Source organism: Melanerpes formicivorus, unplaced genomic scaffold, assembly GCF_026170545.1.
Source record: "Melanerpes formicivorus ecotype bairdi unplaced genomic scaffold, bMelFor1.0.p_v2 SCAF_11, whole genome shotgun sequence".
Taxonomy (NCBI): Eukaryota; Metazoa; Chordata; class Aves; order Piciformes; family Picidae; genus Melanerpes; species Melanerpes formicivorus.
Genome location: NW_027142363.1, coordinates 16,320,360 through 16,343,899, shown reverse-complemented (window position 1 = coordinate 16,343,899; position 23,540 = coordinate 16,320,360). Strand labels below are relative to the sequence as shown.

At 46.0% G+C, this 23,540-nt stretch overlaps 2 protein-coding genes across 3 annotated transcripts in view; one reads left to right on the top strand and one right to left on the bottom strand.

The window, feature by feature from the left end:
- STYXL2 (serine/threonine/tyrosine interacting like 2) overlaps positions 1 to 23,540 on the top strand; it is a 62,061-nt gene that overhangs the window by 3,504 nt on the left and 35,017 nt on the right. The window lies entirely within an intron of this gene.
- Positions 7,954 to 22,897, bottom strand: GPA33 (glycoprotein A33). Of its 2 annotated transcripts, none has more exons than XM_068144676.1 (7): positions 22,733 to 22,897; positions 16,406 to 16,557; positions 15,288 to 15,498; positions 14,383 to 14,541; positions 11,934 to 12,047; positions 9,875 to 9,998; positions 7,954 to 8,567 (listed from the first exon to the last, which is right to left on the bottom strand). In XM_068144676.1, the coding sequence occupies exons 1-7, from the start codon at positions 22,779 to 22,781 to the stop codon at positions 8,486 to 8,488; spliced, it is 891 nt and encodes a 296-aa protein (XP_068000777.1). In that variant the 5' UTR covers positions 22,782 to 22,897; the 3' UTR covers positions 7,954 to 8,485. The 2 variants fall into 2 exon arrangements, with proteins under 2 accessions (XP_068000777.1, XP_068000778.1); XM_068144677.1 differs by having other exon boundaries at positions 8,480 to 8,567; positions 11,927 to 12,047.

Here is a 23,540-nt window from a genome sequence, read left to right as displayed (position 1 = left end):
TGTGCCTGCTGCTACCTCTTTTGTATGTTTCCTTTTTACATATGACTTTTGTCAGGAGCTCTTTGGTATGTCTTTGCTTGTTTTCCTGTTCATCTTGGAGGAGGTTCTACTTGAAAAACAGCAAGCTTACCTGGCCCTCTCTTCTCTTCAGGACCATATGCTAAAGGAGTCTTCTGCAGAGATCTCTGAATAAGGCCAAAGAACACTCTCCTGAGGTTCAAAGTTGTGATCCTGCTTTTTTGCTTTTCTCCTTCCTCTTGGGATCCTGAACTCCCCTCTCTTGTAGGTAAACTGAAGCTAAGTTTGCCCCCTGGCCTTCACATCCCTGACCAGTTATTTTTCTGTAAGTGTGAGGTCTAGCAGAGAGTGCTTTTCCTCCCTGGCTCCTCACTCACTAGTATGAAAGGTGCCAGGCTGTGTCCACTTGTGTGAAGAAGGCCTTGTGTACTTCTCCTTGATAAGGCCATCTGCAGTGGGCATTCCACAAGAAGGGCAGGCATGTTTGTCCTTCCTTTGTGTCTAACAGAAGAGCTCCTAGCCTGCTCATTGTCCATTCCTAGACAGAGCTCTGTGCATTCCAACTTCTCTCTGGCATAAAGAACAACTCCTTCCCACCTTGCAAGTGTGAGAAAACAAGCTGGACAGCTGGTGGTGTGTGGGAAGGGAAGACTAGGAATCTTGTACTCCTAGGCCTGGAGGCTCAACACTCCTGCCGGCTTCAGGATCTGCAGTATAACAAGTTGTCAGGGAGTGATTGCTGTGTCTAAACTAAGATTAGTCTTTGTTACATATTTAGCAATCTGTGAGTCATCAGAATCTTAGAAGATACAAGGAAGGCAAAAATTTTGTAGGAATTTTCTGGGTGAAGGGTCTGTGAAGCATTCATTGTTGGATTTTCCTGTTCAGATGCATGTCAAAACTGGAGGAAGCAGTGCTGTGATCTGTGATCAAATGGCAAAACTGATACTTGCTCCACTGGGTGTGTTCTGTGCCATATACCTAGAGTGAGGTCCATGCTGAGATAGAAAACCTGCTTCCATTCCAGAGACTCTGGGTCTTGAGCAAGCACAGTTGGTTGTGCTGAATGTCAGATGCTTCCAGATAAACATTTGCATTTGGTGAACAGAAACTTGTGCTCAAGGAAGCTCCCTCTGGCTTTCCTTGCAAAATACCTGAAGCTCTCTGTCTTTAAATAAAACCCCTGAATAATTAACACAAGTTGTGTGTTTTGACCTGTTGAACTAAGAAGTGCTAATCCCTTCCCCTACCAAGAATCTGAAACTTAAGTGACTCAAGTATCTGTGTGAAACTGAGGTTTTTAGTTCCTGGTTGAGAGCTGAAGGTATACATACAGCTTACTGCAAAGGCTTTAACAACATCTTTCCATTTGGCAGAGTCAGTGTGCTGTAGGAAGGCAGGATAATAACAAGACCAAGAGGATAATAACAGGACAAGAGGACACAGTCTCAAGCTGTGCCAGGGGAGGTTTAGGCTGGAGGTGAGGAGAAAGTGCTTCCCAGCAAGAGTAATTTGCCATTGGAATGTGCTGCCCAGGGAGGTGGTGGAGTCCCCATCCCTGGAGGTGTTCAAGAGGGGATTGGATGTGGCACTTGGTGCCATGAGTTTAGTTGTCAGGAGGTGTTAGGTATTAGCTAATAGGTTGGACTTGATCATCTCTGAGGTCTTTTCCCACCTGGTTGATTCTGTGAGTCTATGATTCTAAGTTTGTTAGCTATTTTCTGCCCTCTTGATATCTTCTGCAGCATTACTCTATCCCTCACTTTCACCCTACAATGAGCTGCCAATGAGTTGTTATTTCAGTGATTCAGTGAAATGAAGAAATCAGCAAACACTTTTAGTGGGGGTCTCTGTTCCCTCACTTTTCTTTGGTTCTGCCTTGCAGGCTCCCTCAAGCTTCTGTAATTACCATTTTCAAAGAATTCCACTTGTTCCCTATTCAACAGGTGAAATGCAGGAGAGAGAAGTTCCAGCTTGCCTTCTGTTGGGCTGTAATAAATTCAGTACTAGTTCCAACACATCCAGAATTAATCTTTAACAGTTTGCTCATTGTACTGTGAACTTCTTTAGATAGAAGACTGCCTTGGTGTCTTTCCTGCAACAGATGATACAAATAAATAGAAAAGTAATGCTGTTACTCTAGCAACATGAATGGTGAGATAATTAACTCTTCTCTGAGCAGTTCTGAGTTGTGTACTGTACTGAAGCCTGAAATAAGCAGTGGCACTGCCAGCTTTTGTGTCTTGCCAAATACTGGAAATGCTTCTCAAAATCCTGCAAAGAGTGAGGAAGGCAATGAGAGGAGCCCTTGGGGGTTATGGGGGAAATAGGGGGTGGTGGTTTGGCTCTGGCTGGGGGCTGGATGCTCACCAAAGCCTCTCTATCCCTCCCCTCCTTAGATGAGGGGGGGGGAGAGGCCCATAGGTCAAGAGAGAAGCAGTTTAATAGGGCGAAAGTGAAAGCAAAAGCTGTGCATGGGCACAAGAGGAAACAAAAATACTGATCTCTACTTCCTATTAGCAGGCAATGTTCAGCCACTCCCCAGGAGCAAATGCCATTAATGAATGCCCCCACACTTCCCAATTTCTCTTAGCTCCTATAGCTGAGCTGTTACTCTAGCAACAGCTAGAGTTGGGGTCTGCTGGCCTGGCTGTGTCCCCTCCCAAGATCTTGCCCACCCCTCAGCACAGTGTTGGGGGGGGGAGGGGGGATATTGGAAAAGCACATCCTTGGTGCTATGTGAGCCCTGCGCAGCAGCAGCCGAAACACTGGTGTCTTATCCACACCCAGCTGCTGCCACTGCAAAACACAGCACTACAAAAGATGCTAAGGGGAGAACTATCTCCATCTTAGCCAAACTCAGTGCATGGGGAGAGTTGGAATCCCTGGGAGTCAGCTCTGAAGGAAAAAATATTTCATTAAGAGCATCTTCCAGTGAAAGTAGATTGATTGGGGAGCTATCTTGTCTTCTCAGAGAAGTCATGACTGCATCCTAGCCCTAGCACAGTATAAAGGAGGTAGAAGCCACAAATACTTGCCAGGCCTGTAGGAGTGATGTTTGGAAAGCTGAAGCTCACATGGAGTTGATATTTGCAAAGGATCAAGGTCATCAAGAAGAGTTGTTACAAATTTGTCATCAGTAAAAGACTGAGCAAAGTCCTGTGGCTGAATGCTGTGGTTCAGTAACATGGCTGGAGTTACACAGACAAGGCTGAGGTGCTCAGTACCTTCTGTGTTTCCAATGAAGTCTGTCAGATCTCTTAGGAAGGGTTCAGGGAGGAGAGCAGCAGCAGTGGATGAGGAGCGAGTCATGAATCAGTTAAGTTTTAGACCCACAAAGTCTATAAAGCCAGATGGGCAGCATCTGGGGATAAAGAGAGTGCAAAGCTGAGTGATGCCTTTGCCAGGCTTTTCTTGCCCCTCTGCAAGGTCATGGAGAGCACAGAAGGTCCACAGTAATAGAAGGCAAGTGTCTTACCCATCTGTCAAAAGGATGATCTAGGAAACTATAGGCTGCTCACCTCAGGCTCACAGGATGTTAGGGGCTGGAAGGAACCTCTGGAGATCGAGTCCAACCCCCCTGCCAGAGCAGAACCATAGAATCTAGCACGAGTTGCACAAGAATGCATCCAGATGGGTCTTGAAAGTCTCCAGAGGAGATTCCACAGCCCCTCTGGGAGTCTGTTCCAGTGCTCCATGACCTTTACAGTGAAGTTCCTCCTCATGTTGAGGTGGAAGCTCCTGTGTTGTAGTTTATATCCGTTATCCCTTGTCCTATCACATGGTACAAGTGAGAAGAGCCACTGGACTCCTGGGGAAAATGAAGTGAGCCCTCTTACAATATCTTTGCAGATATGTGAAGAAGAGGGCATCCAGAAACAGCATGGATTTGCTGAGGCCTGACCAGCCTGGTTGGTTTCCATGACAGGAATTGTATGTATTGTTAGCCTTCCCCATCTTCCCCCAGATCTATCAGTGCTGCTTTGATTTTGTTTGAAGCTGTGGATATATTACAGGCTCCTGGAGTTACACTCTAAAAGACATAGAAGAGACACAATGAATTCAGTCTCGGGAGAACCCTGGAGTAAGAAAGGAATTGGATATATATATTTTTGGCTGACTGATTTTAACAAATTGGGTGAGGAAGAGCACAAGCAGCATTCTGGTAAATACACAACTTGCAAACTGTAGTCTTACTGAAAAAAAAATTACAGACAGCACAGCAACATTTCAGCTCTTTTGCTGTGTCTTGCTGCTTATTTTATTTCACAGTCTCACAGTACATTAGAGCTTGGAAGGGGCTCCAAGAGATCATCAAGTCCAACCCCCCTGCCAAAGCAGGATCACCCAGGGTAGTCTGCAGAGGAATGCATCCAGGTGGATTTTAGAAGTCTCCTTCTCTGGTGACTCCACAACCTTCCTGGGCAGCCTGTTCCTGGTATTGAACTGATCTTGGCATTGCAGAGCCTAAGTAATTCTGTTTCAATGGTTGTTGCTTTTTGTTATGGAACCTGCTTACAGAGAATGGAATTCATGGGTTTGGGGGCCATTATGCAATCTCTTCTGTGTTTTATGTCTGGTTTCATCAGGTAACCTAATGCAGATTTGCTAATCTCAAATTCTCTTCAGAGTTTAAATGACCACTGTGCAAATGTTAGTTCAAGAATTGAGCTGGTAAGTGACAAGCTTTGCATATCCCAGGAGTGGGACCCCAGGTGGCCAAGAAGTCAAATGGCATCCTGGCCTGCATCAGGAATAGTGTGGCCAGCAGGAGCAGAGAAATCATTCTGCCCTGTACTCAGCACTGGTTAGGCCACACCTTGAGTCCTGTGTCCAGTTCTGGGCTTCTCTATTTAAGAAGGACATTGAGACACTTGAACGTGTCCAGAGAAGGGCAATGAGGCTGGGGAGAGGTCTGGAGCACAGCCCTGTGAGGAGAGGCTGAGGGAGCTGGGGTTGCTTAGCCTGGAGAAGAGGAGGCTCAGGAGAGACCTTCTTGCTGTCTCCAACTCCCTGAAGGGAGGTTGTAGCCAGGTGGGGGTTGGTCTCTTCTCCCAGGCAACCAGCACCAGAAGAAGAGGACACAGTCTCAAGCTGTGCCAGGGGAAGTTTAGACTGGAGGTGAGGAGAAGGTTCTTCCCAGAAAGAGTAATTTGCCATTGGAATGTGCTGCCCAGGGAGGTGGTGGAGTAACCATCTCCAGAGGTGTTCAAAAGAGGATTGGATGTGGCACTTGGTGCCATGGTTTAATTAGTCATGAGGTGTTGGGTGACAGGTTGGACCTGATGATCTTTGAGGTCTTTTCCAACCTTATTGATTCTATGATCAGTAACACAGTAGAACAGAATAGAATTAACCAGCTTGGAAAAGACCATCAAGGTCACCATGTCCAACCTATCACCCAACACCATCCAATCAACTAAACCATGGCACCACGTGCCTCTTCCAGTCTCTTCTTAAACATCTCCAGTGATGGTGACTCCACCACCTCCCTGGGCAGCACATCCCAATGGCCAATCTCTCTTTCGGGGAAGAACTTCTACCTAACATCCAGCTTGAACCTCCCCTGGCACAGCTTGAGACTGTGTTCTCTTGTTCTGGTGCTGGTTGCCTGGGAGAAGTGACCAACCCCCACCTGGCTACAACCTCCCTTCAGGTAGTTGTAGACATCAATAAGGTCTCCTCTGAGCCTCCTCTTCTCCAGGCTAAGCAACCCCAGCTCCCTCAGCCTCTCTTCAGAGGGTTGTGCTCCAGACCCCTCCCTAGCTTTGTTGCTCTTCCCTGGACACGTTCAAGTGTCTCAAGATCTTTCCCAGAACTGGACACAGGACTCAAGGTGTGGCCTAACCAGTGTCAAGTACAGGGCGGGAAATGCAGTGTAAAAATGCTTTAGAGGCTAGAGCCAGGTTTTGGCCAGAAATACTTCTGGTAACCCTGAAGTCCTTTTGCTGGTCTCTCCAGTTAAGATCTTTGAGAATCCACAATATTATCCCTAAGCAGAAGCCCTCTTCTGCCCCAGGGTGTAGGTGTTTGTGAGGGAAAGCCAGCTCGCTGGCTAATGTTTGCAGTCTTTATAAAAGGAATAGCTTTCTTTCCACAGTAAAAACTGGTTACAATGCTAATTAGATAATTCCTGCAAGCTTATTACAAAAGTGATTAAAATGCACCACAGCTCTGAGCTATGCACTTCAGCTTCTATCTGCATTCAGCTTCTGTGTGCATCCATTTCTTGCAAGGTTTTGTTATGCATCTAAACAAAGCATGGAAATATGTCCTCAGAATGTCTTACTGAGTTGCATTTCAGGTTGTTCATTGCAGATAGATTTCACAGTATCACCAAGGTTGGAAGAGACCTCAAAGATCATCAAGTCCAACCTGTCACCACAGACCTCATGACTAAACCATGGCACCAAGTGCCACATCCAATCCCCTCTTGAACACCTCCAGGGATGGTGACTCCACCACCTCCCTGGGCAGCACATTCCATTCGAATGGATTTGGGGTTGTACTTTGCAAAGAACTCTGGTGCTTGGCCATTGCTTATTTACAAGTACAAAAGAATGATTATATTTTAGGTACCAAGTAAAACAGGAAGGCAGAAGGCCATCCAGAATAACAGTTCTGGAGCTCTGATTTGCATAGTTCAAAATCTAGCAAGTGCTGCCTGCGTGTGGGAGGACTGCAGGCTCTTCTTTAGGGGTATATTTTAGGGTTTTTTGTTCCAGATTTAAAAGTAACTGCTTGGGGGTAAAGGGCATCTGGCAGGCATTGCAGTAAGTTTCTGAAACTCCTGAAGTTGAAGACACAACAGAGAGCTTTGAAAGGTTAAAAATTGTGGTGCCAGTCACTTACTGAACATGTCTCTTACAATCATAGAATCATTAAGGTTGGAAAAGACTTCAGAGATCAAGTCCAACCTGTCACCCAACACCTCATGGCTAATTAAACCATGGCACCAAGTGCCACGTCCAATCCTTTTTTGAATACCTCCAGGGATGGTGACTCCACCACCTCCCTGGGCAGCACATTCCAATGGCCAATCTCTCTTTCTGGGAAGAACTTTCTCCTCACCTCCAGCCTAAACTTCTGGCACAGCTTGAGACTGTGTCCTCTTGTTCTGGTGTTGGTTGCCTGAGAGAAGAGACCAACCCCCACCTCGCTACAACCTCCCTTCAGGGAGTTGTAGAGGGCAAGAAGGTCTCCCCTGAGCCTCCTCTTCTCCAGGCTAAGCAACCCCAGCTCCCTCAGCCTCTCCTCACAGGGCTGTGCTCCAAACCCCTTCCCAGCTTTGTTGCCCTTCTCTGGACACCTTCCAGCAGCTCAACATCTTTCCTAAACTGAGGGGCCCATAACTGGACACAGGACTCAAGGTGTAGCCTCACCAGTGCAGAGTACAGGGCAGAATGACTTCCCTGCTCCTGCTGGCCGCACTATTATGCTTTAATATCCTATTGACACTGTTCTGGACAGGCAGTCCATTCTCTTTCAAATATAAGATACTAGTGGTGGGAGCTCTCTCCACATTTGCATGCATCTTTGCCCATACAGTGCTTCTGCTTAAATTGTTACAATTTGGAATTAAAAGATAGGTTGTCTCCTTTTTCCTCTTTTTGTTTTTTCCTCTCCTCCTTTTTATTAAAGATGTCCTTGCCCCTCTCCAATGCTCTCACATTGTCTTTTTTTTCAGAAGCAAAAATGGGCTGTTTCTGATTGTCTGTGCAACAGTCAGGAGGAAAGGATTATGTAATGAAAATTAATAGTTAGGAAGTCCTTGAAGTGGAACTCTTTAAGTTCAGGAATCTGAGAGTACATAAGCTACGAGACTGTTTCTAGATCTTACCAGCTACCAGTTACAGTTCCAGCTAACTTCTTACCTTATCTGTTCTGTTAGTATACATTGCTGTTCCAAACAGGAAACCTCATTCATTAGTTTGTTCCACATTTTATTTATATAATGTGCATGTATAGTATATAGAAAAAACACACTTAGTAAAATGTCCTTAAGAAATAACTTGCTGTGGTCTGGATAAAATCACCTCTATACAGGACAGTGCTGTGAGCTGTGACATTTGCAGTACACTGTAAACAGGACCACCCTTTCCCCATGACTTGAAGTTGGTGACCTTGAAACTTTCTGTGCATCTGCAGATGCAGCAGCAGCTCAGTTCTCCAAACAGACCTGACTGGTATCTCCTTTCAGAAAGTGGGAAGTCTAGAAGACTGGTTATTTGGGGGCAGCTGCCTGAAACAGTGTTTCACATGCCTTTTTTCCATGTATTAGTACTCACTGGATGTTAAGAACTTCTTTGCAGCAAAACAAGGATATTCTCTCCCAGAACTTGAAGTCAGAGCCATTAGTTTTCCTATTGTTGTGAAAAAAACCCAAATAACCTCTCTTCTTGCAGTAAAAAAGGAGTAAGGTCTGTGCCTTAGTAAATCCTGAAGATGGTGTCGGCCTCCTGCTTCTTCATTCATCCTCAGCGTCATCCTCTGCACTCCGATCGTGTGTGCGTGTCTCCGTCGTGGGTTCGTTTCTATCTGCTTGCTCCCTAAAGCAGTGTTCAGAAGAAGAGATGTTAATTAAAACCAGGTACAGCAGAGAGGGACCTGGGGGTACTTGTTGATGGTAGGCTGAACATGAGCCTGTACGGTGCCCAGGAGGCCAAGAAGGCAAATGGCATCCTGGCCTGCATCAGGAATAGTGTGGCCAGCAGGAGCAGGGAAGTCATTGTGCTCTGTACTCTGCACTGGTTAGGCCACACCTTGAGTCCTGTGTCCAGTTCTGGGCCCCTCAGTTTAGGAAAGATGTTGAGTTGCTGGAAGGTGTCCAGAGAAAGGCAACAAAGCTGGGGAGGGGTTTGGAGCACAGCCCTGTGAGGAGAGGCTGAGGGAGCTGAGGTTGCTTAGCCTGGAGAAGAGGAGACTCAGGGGTGACCTTCTTGCTCTCTACAAATACCTGAAGGGAGGTTGTGGACAGGCAGAGGTTGGTCTATTCTGCCAGGCACCCAGCGCCAGAACAAGAGGACACAGTCTCAAGCTGTGCCAGGGGAGGTTTAGGTTGGATGTTAGGAAGAAGTTCTACACAGTGAGAGTGATTTGCCATTGGAATGTGCTGCCCAGGGAGGTGGTGGAGTCACCGTCATTGGAGGTGTTCAGGGGGAGACTTGATAGGGTGCTTGGTGCCATGGGTTAGTTGATTAGATGGGTTGGATAATAGGTTGGACGTGATGATCTCGAAGGTCTCTTCCAACCTGGTTTATTCTGATTTATTCTATTTTTGTGACAGTAGTTCTAGATTGCTCTAAGGTGACCAGGAAACATAGCAAGCTGACCTCCATCAATTACGTCTTGCCAGCGATGGAAGAGGTCTGTGAGCTACCACGTTTCCATCATATGTATGCAGAGAAAGGGTGACTGGTTTTACCTTTTCTCATCCCACTTTTCTGTCACTGGTCCATTTTCATTATGCAAATAAACAGAAGGGCTTTATCTTGGAGTCATAATTCTGAGTACAAAGCCTCATGGTGATTTATGCTAGCAAGGATGGAAACAGCTGTATGGACTTGTGGAGAAGTGAGAAACAGCCTGGGCTTTGCTTTGCAAACAGCTTGACTGACTTGGGCTTGCTAATTCAGCTCCAAGGTTTGAATGCCTGGGTTCTACCCCAGAGACCACACAGGTCAGGTAATGCTGGGCATGTTCTGTGAGAAGACATGGGAGCCACAAGGGGAGAAACAGAAAGGAGAAAACAATGTATGCTTTCCCTGATTTCTTTTTTCTCTTGCCCTTTCCACTGGCTGTGTTGATGCCAGAGGAAGAACATGAGCTCTTCACTTCTCTAGAGGAAGGTACTTACGTCATCTCATAGTCCTCGTTTTTGTCCTCTCTGCAGCAGCAGCAGTAGGCTACAATACCAATCACTATAATTGCAGCAACAGCTCCACCGATGATGCCAATGTAGAGAGCTATGTTCATGGATGCTGTGCAGGAAGAAAAGAATTTGCCATTTGCACTGAGAATGATGTGAAATGCAACCAGCACCATCACTGGACTTCAACTCCCACCACCAGATGGCAGATTCAGACTGAGTGGAAACCACATTTATTTATAGACTTAAGCAACTGGAAATGAATTCCAGTTCTGGGTAGCTGATAATTCTACAGGAGCAATTAGTGCTCAGAATCATAGAATGCACTGGGTTAGGAAGGGACCTCTAGAGGTCTTCTAGTCTAACCCCCCTGCAGGAAACAGGGATGTCCCCAGCTAGATCAGGTTGCTGAGAGTCCTGTCAAGCCTGACCTTTCAGTGTCTCCAGGGATGGGGCCTCCACCACCTCTCTGGACAACCTCTTCTAGTGTTCCACCACCCTCATAGTAAAGAATTTCTTCCTAATAGCCAATCTAGGTCTATTATTCTTTAGTTTAAAACCATTGCCCCTTGTCCAACTGCAACATCCTTTTGTAAATGGTGCATTTCCAGCTTTCTTAGGCGCCCCCTTCAGGTATTGGAAGGCTGCTATAAGGTCTCCCTGGAGCCTTCTCCAGGCTGAACAACTCCAGCTCTCTCAGCCTGTCTTCACAGGAGAGGTGCTCTAGCCCTCTGATAATTTTTATGGCCTACTTCTGGACCCTCTCAATCAGGGCCCCAGAGCTGAACACAAGGAGTCCCTGGATCTGAACAATTGCTGAACTTGGTTGATACAGTTTAGTTTCAGAATTTGGGGTCTCAGGCCTGGCTGACTCTACAGGTTTTGTCATCCATGAACTCTGTGAGCTAGTGAGTGCTCTGGTAGCATGCAAACAAATGCAGGGAATCTGTCTTAGAGGTAAGAAGTGTGGGTATTTTTTGTTGGGTTGGGTGGTACTGATGATCTGGACAAGGGTATTGAGTCCATCATCAGTAACTTTGCAGATGACACCAAGCTGGGGACAGGAGTTGATCTGATCTGTTAGAGGGCAGGATAGCTCTGCAGAGGGACCTTGACAGGCTGGACAGATGGGCAGAGTCCAAGGGCATGAGATTGAACACATCTAAGTGCCAGGTTCTACACATTGGCCACAACAACCCCATGCAGTGTTGCAGGCTGGGGTCAGAGTGGCTGGAGAGCAGCCAGGCAGAGAGGGACCTGGGGGTACTGGTTGACAGCTGGCTGAACATGAGCCAGCAGTGTGTCTAGGTGGCCAAGAAGGCCAATGGCATCCTGGCCTGTATCAGGAACAGTGAGGCCAGCAGGAGCAGGGAAGTCATTGTGCCCTGTGCTCAGCACTGGTTAGGCCAGACCTTGAGTCCTGTGTCCAGTTCTGGGCCCCTCAGTTTAGGAAAGATGTTGAGTTGCTGGAAGGTGTCCAGAGAAGGGCAGCAAAGCTGGGGAGGGGTTTGGAGCACAGCCCTGTGAGGAGAGGCTGAGGGAGCTGGGGTTGCTTAGCCTGGAGAAGAGGAGACTCAGAGGAGGTCTTAGTGCTCTTCTACAACTCCCTGAAGGGAGGTTGTGGTCAGGTGGGGGTTGGTCTCTTCTCCCAGACAACCTGTGACAGAATGAGAGGACACAGTCTCAAGCTGTGGCAGGGGAGGTTTAGGCTGGATGTTAGGAAGAAATTCTTCCCAGAAAGAGAGATTGGCCATTGGAATGTGCTGCCCAGGGAAGTGGTGGAGTCACCATCACTGGAGGTGTTTAGGAAGAGCCTGGATGAGGCACTTGGTGCCATAGTTTAGTTGATTAGATGGTGTTGGGTGATAGGTTGGACTTGATGATCTCTGAGGTCTTTTCCAACCTGGTTAATTCTGTATTTTGTTTGGGTTTTTGTTTGGTTGGTTGGTTTTTGAGAAAGCAGAGTGTTGCTTTCATTAATCCTTGGACACTTAGCTGGGAGGCTTGCTCTGGGACTACTGTTGCTGTAAGCAACCCTGCCTCTTACGTGGCATGACGGTGACTGTCATGTTGCAAAATGCCGTTCCCACGATGTTTGTTGAAGTGCAGATGTAAAAGCCAGAGGTATCTGCTGAGATGTTCTTCAGAGTTATTTGCTCCCCTGTCATGAAGCACAAATTCCAGTCAAAAAAAAAGAGAAAATAATTAAAGTAGGGAAGGAAGTGGAGGCAGCAACCCTTCAATTCCAGCCCGGGGTAGTGGGAGTGAGGAGAGATGATTAAAGCTGATGGATTGCTCTGTCTTGCTTGAGCTGCCATGCTGGCCTCTAGGTGTTAGTGTGATTTTGTGGGAGGACAAACAGAAGTGTGCTGTTTTGATTACAGGGAACATGTGGTATTTGAACATTCCTTTTAGAAAGAAAATGGTTGGTGGATGGTAAAGAAGTTGGTGTGCTTAGTGAAAGCTTTTTTGCAGTGGATTTTGCTGAGAAATGCAAGATAGGCCAAACCAGCCATACAGCTTTCAGGACTGACCACCTGCTGATTTCACCTGTAAAACAACAAACAAGCTCTCCAGTCCTCCAGCTCTTAGGATTTCAGATCTGAATTATTTAGCAGTGGGGGAAATAGTTTTCTAAAACGGGAGAGGCTATGCAGTCTGCAAAAATAAATGAAGGAAAAGAAATGCAGTGACGTGGCATAGCTGTGGTGCTGATGTTTCTGTCCACCACAACAGAGCTCAGAGCCACATGCTAGAGCTCAAGCAGTCAGGTTTTGTTTGGTATGTCTCTAGCTGGCATTTTTATGTGTAGCCCATGCTTTTTGGCTTGTGATCTACTGACACAGGAACAGATTCCTGCTCTAACAGCAAAAGCAAATTTTCAGTGACTTCACTGTTTTATTTTCTCTGTGATCTCACTTCTTTCCAGCTCACTCACAGGACTGGGATTCTCTTTGGTCTCTAGTGGCACCTAGTGCTAGATAGTGTGATGTTTATACCTTTCAGAATTGCAGTCTATAGTCAGACTGTAAAACCTCCTATATTAAATAAAGAATAATTGACTGGCAAGTAAAATTGGCAAAAATGTAGATCAGATGCCACCAGTTTTGGAGTGTCTCCTAAAGGGATTCTGCACACACTGCAGCACTGGGGCTTGCTTAGTACATGTACCTAGCACAGCAAGACTTTGCTTGTGTCAGTAGCAGGCTGTCCAGGCAGCCTGGAGCAGAAGGGGACAGCCATCACACTGCTTGAACAGTAGTGTTCTGACGAAAACAGAATTGAGGTGAAAATGGATCAGAAAAGGCTCCTGTCCGAGGGAAGAACACGAAGACAGCAGCTGTAAGATGACAACTCTGGTAGGTTCAGGCTGTGTGTGATACGTTGGCACCACTTAGTGGCCAGAATAAGGTTTGTGTCCGTGGTGGTATCTTGTTTTCTGCATAATCTGTGCAGAAACAGGTTAGTGAGTGTTGAATGCCCCATCAAGTCTGAGTGTATTTCGTTTACCTCTGTAGCGATGCTACAGTAAGTTAAACCAGGAAGGGTAAGTTCAGATACTCAGTGTTTCTGGGGCAGAACTTACCAGTTCTTAAAAAAAGATTTTTAAAGGGGTAAGTCTGAGTCCTCTGTCACTGCTACACTTCAAAGAATATTAAATCTCATTTCTGTGTGAATAGTTCTGCCATAGGTCTTCTCATGGAATTTCAGTTCCTTTTCTAGGCTCTGACTTAAAATGAAAGCAGGTAGTGATAGGACTAGGGGGAATGGAATGAAGCTGGAGGTGGGGAGATTCAGGCTAGATGTGAGGAGGAGGTTCTTCACCATGAGAGTGGTGAAACCCTGGAATGTGTTGTCCAGGGAGGTGGTCGAGGCCCCATCCCTGGGGGTGTTTAAGAGCAGGCTGGATGAGGCTCTGTCCAGCCTGATCTAGTGTGGGGTGTCCCTGCCATGGCAGGGGGGTTGGAACTAGATGATCCTTGTGGTCCCTTCCAACCCTGAATGAAACTATGAAACTATGAAAATGCTGGGGCCTATGTGGCATAAACCTCTCACATAATGGTGTAACTCTTACTCATACCACTTTCTGCTAGGTGAGGAGTCATCTCTGGAAGGAAAGCAGTGTCCAGAGCCAACTTTGCTTTGTCTTCACCCCAGAATGCAACCTGGTCAGTGTTAAGCAAGCTGGGATATAGGAACACACCAGTTAGAAAATTCTGTGTTACTCCTCATGTTATGCCCTGCTTACACCCAGGAATTGAGAAGTAATTACTTCTGGTTTCTTCCAGAGTGAGACAGCTTTCCTGCCAGATGAGACTGAAGTGAAAATCTTACTGATCATTGTCAGTCTTTCCCTGCTGAGTTACTTGTGAGAGTACTGGTCAGAGAATTTCCTAGCCACAGTCTTGAGTGTGCTTGTGTATTTGCATTTAAAAATATTTCCAGCCCTGATCTACAGAGAGCTCAAAGACTTGATGTTTTTGAATGTCCTCTACCTTCTGTTGTTTGCAGTGGACGGGGCTCATTCTGAACATTGAAGTTTTGCCAGGTGTATCTGGGCTTTGGGGAGCCCTCATGAGAAATGCAGGTCAGGTTGATTGTCTGTCCATATTCTGCTGTCCCCACAATCTTGCATTCTGGCTTGGATGGTGCAACTGAAGGAAGGAAAATGGAAGAAATTCCATTAATCAGACGTAGTGTTATGTTTCAACCCATCTTGTGCACCTTTGGTTTTTGTTCTTGCTAAACAGAGGCTGGTCTTGCCCCTGTCACCATCTTCTCAAAGGAAGTGGAGTGAACTTGTCTCTAACTGATTTCTCTTCTCTTGGCACTGGTCTGCCAAAAGGGAACTGTAACATACTTTCTGGGATGTGTCTGATAGCATTTGGTACTGGTGAGTGACAAGACACAAGGCTGGACATGAGGAGGAAGTTCTTTACCATGAGAGTGGTGAAGCCCTGGAATGGGTTGTCCAGGGAGGTGGTTGAGGCCCCATCCCAGGAGGTGTTTAAGGCCAGGGTGGATGAGGCTCTGGCCAGCCTGATCTAGTGTGGGGTGTCCCTGCCCATGGCAGGGGGGTTGGAGCTAGATGATCCTTGTGGTCCCTTCCAACCCTGACTGATACTATGATACTATGAAAGCCCAGTAATGAAGCGAGAGTTATTAGGGAAGTGGACTGTATGACTCTTAAATAAGACTTTTTTCTACAGTCAGGTACCAAAGGAAGTTGGGTGCTCTAAGCCTTCCAGCCTCCTTCCATAGCAGTAGGAGAAGACCAAAGATGGAATTGTGGATGATGACTTCCTGGGAAAGTATTTATTAGAAAATTGATTACCTATACCAATGTGGATATCAGAGGTAGGGACACTAATGGTTCTGGTGTTTCCTTTGTCATGCTTACCAAGGACCGTAAGAGTCAAGGTTGCAGCCTGCCTGGGAGGATCATCCTTTAGCCGAACGCTGCATACATATGTCCCATTGTCCTCCATGGTCACTGCAGTGATGGTGATGCTGATGTTCCCTTTGTTTATGTCACCAGTGAACTGCATGCGGTTTTCATAGCCCTCGCCATACTGTACAGTGCCATCAAAATACCTAGTGACAGCATCAATCTGAGAGAGAGGGAGGGAAAACAGTCAGTTTCTTCTGTGTGAGTCTACAGTCTAGCTTGACGGATTAGCCCACTCATAAGAGCAGCTTGGAAAAGAGGGCCTGAAACTGCCCCATTTTGCCAAAAACCCAAGAAAGACATAGCTGTTCAAAAGGCTCTGGGCTTCTGCCTGAAATCCCCTTCTGCGACCTTACGTGAAGTCACAGACAACTGACATCTTTTGCTAGGGCTTGTTCAACTTCCTAGTCCGTGGCAGGAAACTGTGGCACTTGTCTGAGATCTGTATGTCAATCAGATTCCCTTTTGATTACACAAACTCCCTTGCTTTCCTCCAGCCAGGAAGTTACTGCAAGATGATCTCAAAAGCTGCTTCTCCTCTCGTTAATCCCAAAAACTCAAGTGGCACTTTAGAGGTCTCTGCCTTCAAATACTCCATATGAATGTAGGGGACCTGAAAAACCTCTCCAGGGACTATTATAGTAAATTAAAAACTCTTAATATAGTATCAAAGATATATCTCTAACTAAAATATGTATGTATAATTTATTTTCCAAATAGGTATCTTTGTACAAAGTATCTGAGCAGTTCATGTATTTTAATGGATGTATGTAGAGTGTACATAGAGAATATGGCAACCAGCACCAGAACAGGAGGACACAGTCTCAAGCTGTGTCAGGGGAAGTTTAGGCTGGAGGTGAGGAGAAAGTTCTTCCCAGAAAGAGAGAGTGGCCATGGGAATGTGCTGCCCAGGGAGGTGGTGGAGTCCCCGTCCCTGGAGGTGTTCAAAAAAGGATTGGACGTGGCACTTGGAGCCATGGTTTAGTTGTTGGGTGATGATCTCTGAGTTTTTTTCCAGCCTTATTGATTCTGTTCTATTCCTGTATGTTTCTTTATGCAACTTGACGTACCGGACTATTGATTTTCTTCCAGACAACAAAGTCTCCTTCGTGAACTTGTTGCTGTGTTTTGAAAAGACACTGGAGAGTAACGTTGTTCCCTCGTGCCACCTTCATGTCCTTGGCAGGTGTTTCCACAGTGAGGCCGTGAGCAGTCGCCAGAACTAGGGAGAGAATAAATTCCACAGTCAGCACAATTAATGACATCTTGATGCCACATTTTGTCTCTTTGGCTTTCTTACAAGCCACAACAACTCCACATCCCCTCTGTCATTCATGCCAAACAGAAAGGGACCTGGGGGTGCTGATTGACAGCCGCCTAAACATGAGCCAGCAGTGTGTCTAGGTGGCCAAGAAGGCCAATGGCATCCTGGCCTGTGTCAGAAATAGCATGGCCAGCAGGAGCAGGGAAGTCATTGTGCCCTGTAGTCTGCACTGGTTAGGTCACACCTTGAGTCCTGTGTCCAGTTCTGGGCCCCTCAGTTAAAGAAGGACATTGAGACACTTGAACGTGTCCAGAGAAGGGCAACGAGGTTGGGGAGAGGCCTTGAGCACAGCCCTGTGAGGAGTATTTTTTGGCCTGGAGAAGAGGAGGCTCAGGGGAGACTTTATTGCTGTCTACAGCTACCTGAAGGGAGGTTGTAGCCAGGAGGGAGTTGGTCTCTTCTCTCAAGCAACCAGCACCAGAACAAGAGGACACAGTCTCAAGCTGCACCAGGGGAAGTTTAGGCTCGAGATAAGGAGAAATTTCTTCACCAAGAGAGTTGTTCACCATTGGAATGTGCTGCCCAGGGAGGTGGTGGAGTCACCATCCCTGGAGGTATTCAAGAGGGGACTGGACGTGGCACTTGGTGCCATGGTTTAGTCATGAGGTCTGTGGTGACAGGTTGGACTTGATGATCTTTGAGGTCTCTTCCAACCTTGGTGATTCTGTGATTCTGTGACATTCCCCAGTGAGCAAGAGGTGATATATGCTGTGGCTGATTGACAGTCAGAAGCTGCTGCACAGGGTGGCTGAGAGCTAGACTCTGCTTTCCTGTCCTTGCTTTCCTCTTCTTTACTTGGACATACATGTCTATGGAGTTTGTAAGGATTTGTTCGTTTGTTCTCCCCAGTGGTGTTATTTGTTTTGTTTCCTGAGCCTTCTTTCAGAATGACTGACATCTATTCTTCTATTCCATTCCATTCCAAAACCTGGTTTATTCTGTATATAGAATAGAGTAGAATAGAATAATAGACTAGACTAGACTAGAATAGAACAGACCAGGTTGGAAAAGACCTTTTAGATCATTGAGTCCAACCTGTCGCCCAACACCATCTGATCAACTAAACTAAATGTATAGAGGGAGGTAGATAAACAGGCAGTACAAGTGTGTCAGCAGTCTTAAGGATTCAGGCTAAACTAAGAAATTGATGTTGTCAAATTTCAGTGATGGGGAAAACTGTCAAATAACTTGCCTTAATCCCAGCCCATACAGAAGTCACATTTTGTGCTAGGTTAATCAAAACTTCCTCATGTAATGACCTGAATAAAAGAACAGCCTAGAAAAGCAAAGAGACCTTGAAAAAGTCAAGAGATGAATGGCTATTATGCTGGTGAGGGGTTTGGAGGGCGTGTTGTACAAGGAGTGGCTGAGGGAACTGAGGTTGTTTAGTCTGGAGAAGGCTAAAGGGAGATCTTATTGCTCTCTACAACTACCTGAAAGGAGGTTGTAGTGAGGCTGGTGTTGGTGTCTTCTCCCAGGTAACTAGTGACAGAATGAGAGGAATGGGTTTAAGTTGTGCCAGGGGAAATTTAGACTGGACATTAGGGAAAATTTCTTCACTGAAAGAGTGGTGAGGCATTGGAACAGATTGGAACAGGGGGTTGGGGGGTCGGTCTCTACTCCCAGGCAATCAGTGACAGAACAAGAGGACATAGTCTCAAGCTGTGCCAGGAGAGGTTGAGGCTGGATGTGAGGAAGAAGTTCTTCACAGAAAGAGAGATTGGCCTTTGGAATGTGCTGCCCAGGGAGGTGGTGGAGTCACTGTCCCTGGAGGGGTTTCTTGCATACTGTATTCTGTTTGACTTGATGCTAAATTCATCATACTTGAGCATTAGCTAGTGGCAAGTCTTAGTTATTCTCAGAACTGGGCTGGTGGTTTGCCTCTGCCCTATCATAGATGACCTTCATGCCTTTAGAAGCCTATGTTTGAAAACACCTGCTTTATCCTTACAGTTTGTGTGTTCTTATGGGTTTGGGTTTTTATGACACCAAACTGAATAATTTACAAAAAATCTAAGTCTGAAACCTATTAGAGAGAGTACAGGGAGGAAGGAAAGGGAGTGCTGCTCAGAGGCACTTCCATGGCACAGCAAAACAAGGTGTGGTAAGGAAAAAGGTGCAGGAGGGCACAGTTTGTGTGGTGCTGAAGGTTTTCTTCTGGAAGAAGCAGGCTGAGTTAGTGTTCTGGGGAGGATTTGACTGAAAAGTTGCTGTCTAGCAAGCTTTGAGTCCTCATTCTGCCCTTATTGCTGGCCAATTTAGATGCACAAGGAAGTGTAATACGTAAGGGAGAGAGCAAAGTACGTCTAGATTCCACCTTGAGTTGCAGGCTGTCTGTGAATACATGCTGGTTTAGACATGCATTAGATCAGGAAGAGTAAACTATTGGCAAATGGAGCACTAGCAGACCTTTGACTATCAGCTGTGAACAATAGCATCCCTTACAAAATAGTAGCATAGGGACCCTAGAGGCTTTGTTGTCACTGTGCTAGGAATCTGCTGGTAGCAGTTTAGGAACTTGCACAGGATAATAGAGCATGGTGATCTGCTCTGCCTTGGGAGCGGTAAAAGCTCCTGTAAGAGGTTCCTGGATCCAGCCTGTTCTCCACAGCAAATGGTGCAAGTCTTTTCTCAGAAAGGGCCCTGTACTTCCAGAACTGCTACACCTTCCTACTGCTGAGAGGAGTCTGACAGGAATTCTCACAGCAAACAACTCTTTTGTCCCCTGGACCCCTCCTTCCTTTCTGCTGAGAGGGGATGCCCTCCCTTCCACAGCTGTCTTTAGACGCAGCTGCAGACATTTTCAGCAGTTGTGTGAAGACTGACTTCTGCTTGTTAGCATCCTGGCAAGAGGGGGCAGCTGAGTGACTACAGCAGGAGGCTTCTAGCTGGAGTTACAGTCTTTCTACATTCCTTGTCCCATAACTGAGTTGTTCAGTGGTCTTGCACAGCTAATTAGTTAAACACACATTTCATTCTCTTCCTCTGTGACATGGCAGTAGTGGTTTCTGTTCTCTTAGGGACTAATTTATAGAATCATTTCAATTGGGAAAGACCTTTAAGATCATCAAGTCTAACCATTATCTAACTCATGGCTAAACCCTTAGCAGCACATCTGTGTATCTTTTAAACATCTCCAGGGATGGTGATTCAACCATCTTCCTGGAAAGCCTATTAGCCTATTCCAGTGTTTCATAATCCTTTCAGTGAGTACATTTCTTCTAGTATCCAACCTAAACCTCCCCTGGTGCAATGTGATGCCGTTTCCTCTTGTCCTGTCACTTGTTATTGGGAAGAAGAGACCAGTACCCACCTTGCTACAACCTTCCTTCTAGCTGTAGATAGTAGTGAGGTCTCCCCTCAGTCTCCTTTTCTGCAGGCTAAACAAACCCAGTTCCCTCAGCTGCTCCTCTTAAGACTTGCTCTCCAGACCCTTTACTGTCTTCATTGCCCTTCTCTGGACCCATTCTAGGACCTCAATGTCTTTCATGTAGTGAGGGACTCAAAACTGAACACAGTAGTCAAGGTGTGGCCTCACCAGTGCTGAGTACAGGGGCACAATCACCTCTCTATTCTGTTCAGCAGTTGCTGGGAGCTATAACTAGGAATCCAGCAGGGCAAAGTTTCTGCCATAGTTTAATTGCAGCCACTCCCAGCTCCTTCCCTGCTCTGGAGCACCCAGTGCAAGGGCCATGTTTGCATAGCCCCATGATTCTCTCTGTGTTTTCCATTGTGTCCTCTGTATGAGGAACACTTATGGAAGCTTTCCCATTGCCTGTTGTGACTGGAGAGAGATACTTTCCTGCATTTAGGTGAAAATCATCACCATCCATACAAGGAGGTGGAGAAAGAAACGTTTCCTGTCACTCAGAAACTGGTTCCATCATGCCAGGGTTCACTGATGGGTCATTAACTCTGCCCTGAGTCAGACATGGGGCTGCCCAACCCTAAGGCTTCCCCTCAGAAGTGCCTTTCCTTCTTCCACTTGCATGACTTGGGTCCTACAATAAATCAGATCATGTTTTTTCTTCCAAACAGGGAACGGCTGAACCAAACACCACGTACAAAGGCCACAGCCCATAGCAAACAAGACTGCTTAATAATCTGTTGCTGTCACCCTAGTGGCCAAATTCCTTTGTTTTTCACCCACACATCTCTTTCTGTCTCCCACTCCTCCCTTGTCAAAGCTCCTTCTGACTGTTGAGGAAGCTGCACAGTTTCATTGTGAGATGCCATGTACTCATGCTGATTCCTCCTTCCTTCTTCTCACCACAAGTCACTTCTTTGCAAAGTCACCAACAGCCAGCTAGACACAATCAGCATGTCTAAAAATTGAGGTTTATTCTTCAGGGTTTTTTTTCCCTGAGAGAAAACAGAATCTATTCAAAGTATGACTGAAGGGAAGGCAGGGACAATTCTGAAAGAACATCAGAAAAGGAGGGAGGATAAATGGCCAATATAGCCCTAGAGGGATGGCATCACCTAGATTTAAGCCTTAGAATTCCTTTTTGTGTGTGTTTTATCAATGAGTATGCTTATAACATTTTAAGAAACTGAGAAAGGTTTTATCTCCCTCTGCTCAACTTAAACATTAGTACTTGTACAAAGCAAGAGGAAAATCAAACTGGCATGTCTACTTCCACTTTCCTTACTAAGTGTTAATCAAAACAGAATGAAGGGCACTTAACAGAGCTGGAAACAATTAGAGGGAAAAAAATAAAGAGATTATGATCAAGCAAAATTATTATTACTGATTTGTCTTGGTAGATTTGGCTAGTGAGAAGAGTAGAAAAAGTGGAAATGTTTTCTTTCACTACAAGGAAATGCTCTGACTTTGAATTCCTCAATACTTTGCCTCAGAATTTACCTGAAATTTAATCCCAAAATGAGAGAGGGGAATTCTCTTCAATGTGAAATTTGCAGCAAAAGCAAATTCTCTGCTTGATTCAGAATGATTGTTTGGGGTTTTTCCTTCAGCAAGAAGTTCATGTAACTGCAGTGAAAAGCTGCACAGCAGTAGTCTGTGCCAGGATCCTCATGCAGCTCGTTCAGGGTAGCTCTGGTATCCCAACACTGCACTGCTGTGTGCTGTGCAGGTTCTCCAGTTTGGTGCAGTGCAGGAGTCTACTACACCTTCTCCAGAGGTTTTTCAGAGCCCAATATTTTTACACAGAATTATTGCCATTTCAGTCCTGCCCAAGCAGGCAAGAATAGCTTCACCAGCCATACATATTTCTGCTCTGAAAAGCTTCCCATCTATAATTTGTAGAGCCTGAGTGGTGAGAAGAATGACACAGGAGAATGAACAGCACTGGAATTACACAATTTACATCACGATGATCAAATCACCACCCAAGGCACTTTTGTTGCATATGGAGCACATCCACGTTTCCTAATTACATCAAGCTTTGTCAAGTTCCTTGTTGTGGGTCTTACTGTTGAAGTCAGGCTGTCAAGATTTTTGGTAAAAAACCCAAGCAATTTCCATGTGCATAGCTTGCTTTGAAGCCTGGAAGAAGGTGCAGGAGCCAATATTGGTAAGAGAAGACAAGAGAGTTCCAAAAGTAGTGGAACTAAGACTGCAGGGTCTGCAAGGCAGGATGAGAAAGGGAAAGTCTGTGATGAAGACCAAGGGCAAGCTGGCTGATTTCTAAGTGTTAGTTGTACATCCTCTTGATGTGATAATGTACAGAGATCACAAGTTACATTGGAGTACACAGAAACAGCAGCATTTAAACTGAACACTACATGCAGGTTTAGATATAAAAGAATAAACCCAAAGCACTTTCTCACTTCAGCCAAGGAATTTCCTTCTTCAGACATAAATGTTGTGCTTAACAGAAGCCATTAACATTGTTTTAAACAAATGTTTTCCAACCTCCTGTTCCTAACTCTGCCTTTAGGAGATGCCCATGAGCCTGGACATTCAGCACAGAGATGAGAAACGCACTTGACTGATCATAAACATGAAAGAACTTCTACTAAACAAAACAAAAGCAAGCAAACTCTGCTGGTATACTTAGACTTTGCAATGTTGTTTCCTCCTTGAGGACATAACCAAAGTAGTACTCACTTGCACTGAAAATGAATGGCCAAAGCCTTCTAATTGCCATCCTCCTCATCTCTCCTGTGTTTCACCTCAGGGTGCTCTTCCTTGAGTAGGCAAATAATTAGCTTTAGCTGCAGGGCTGCTTCACGGTAGCATTGCAGGTTCAGTTCCTCAGTGCTTCTTCCCCAGTCTGCCACACCTCTCCCAGCCACAAGGACAAGTCAGATCACCAGTAGGCTTTGACATCTGTTAGTGCTCTCTGACCCAGTTCACAACTCCTTCCTTAATGGTGAACTTTATTCCCCAATTAAACTGCCTTTTCCAGTTTCTTCTAACACACAGGTACGCACAGCAAGAGGAGAAGCACACTGAAGGGTGTGGTGACTGGGAGTGTGCGACAGCCAAAGACACGCCTGCGCTGGCATTTATAACTAGGGGAGGATAAGCCTCAGTCACCTTCACTACTTATGCCCACGAAGTTGGTGAGGGGTTTGGAACATAAGCCCTATGAGGAAAGACTGAAGGAGCTGGGGTTGCTTTGCCTGGAGAAGAGGAGACTCAGGGGTGACCTTATCACTCTCTACAACTACCTGAAGGGAGGTTGTAGACAGATGGATGATGGTCTCTTCTCCCAGGCAGCCAGTACCAGAACAAGAGGACACAGTCTCAGGCTGTGCCAGGGGAGGTTTAGGTTGGATATTAGGAAGAAGTTCTATACAAAGGGAGTGATTGCCCATTGGAATGGGCTGCCTGGGGAGGTGGTGGAGTCGCCGTCATTGGAGGTGTTCAGGAGGAGACTTGATGGGGTGCTTGGTGCCATGGGTTAGCTGTT

Excerpts from the sequence above, each read along its gene's own strand:
- GPA33 (XM_068144676.1), bottom strand. The coding sequence starts at position 22,781 with ATGAGGAGGATGGCAATTAGAAGGCTTTGGCCATTCATTTTCAGTGCA. Across the intron at positions 15,499-16,405 it reads GGAAGAAAATCAATAGTCCG|ATTGATGCTGTCACTAGGTA; the intron begins GTACGTCAAGTT and ends CCTCTCTCTCAG. Across the intron at positions 12,048-14,382 it reads TCCACTGCAAACAACAGAAG|GGGAGCAAATAACTCTGAAG; the intron begins GTAGAGGACATT and ends GCTTCATGACAG.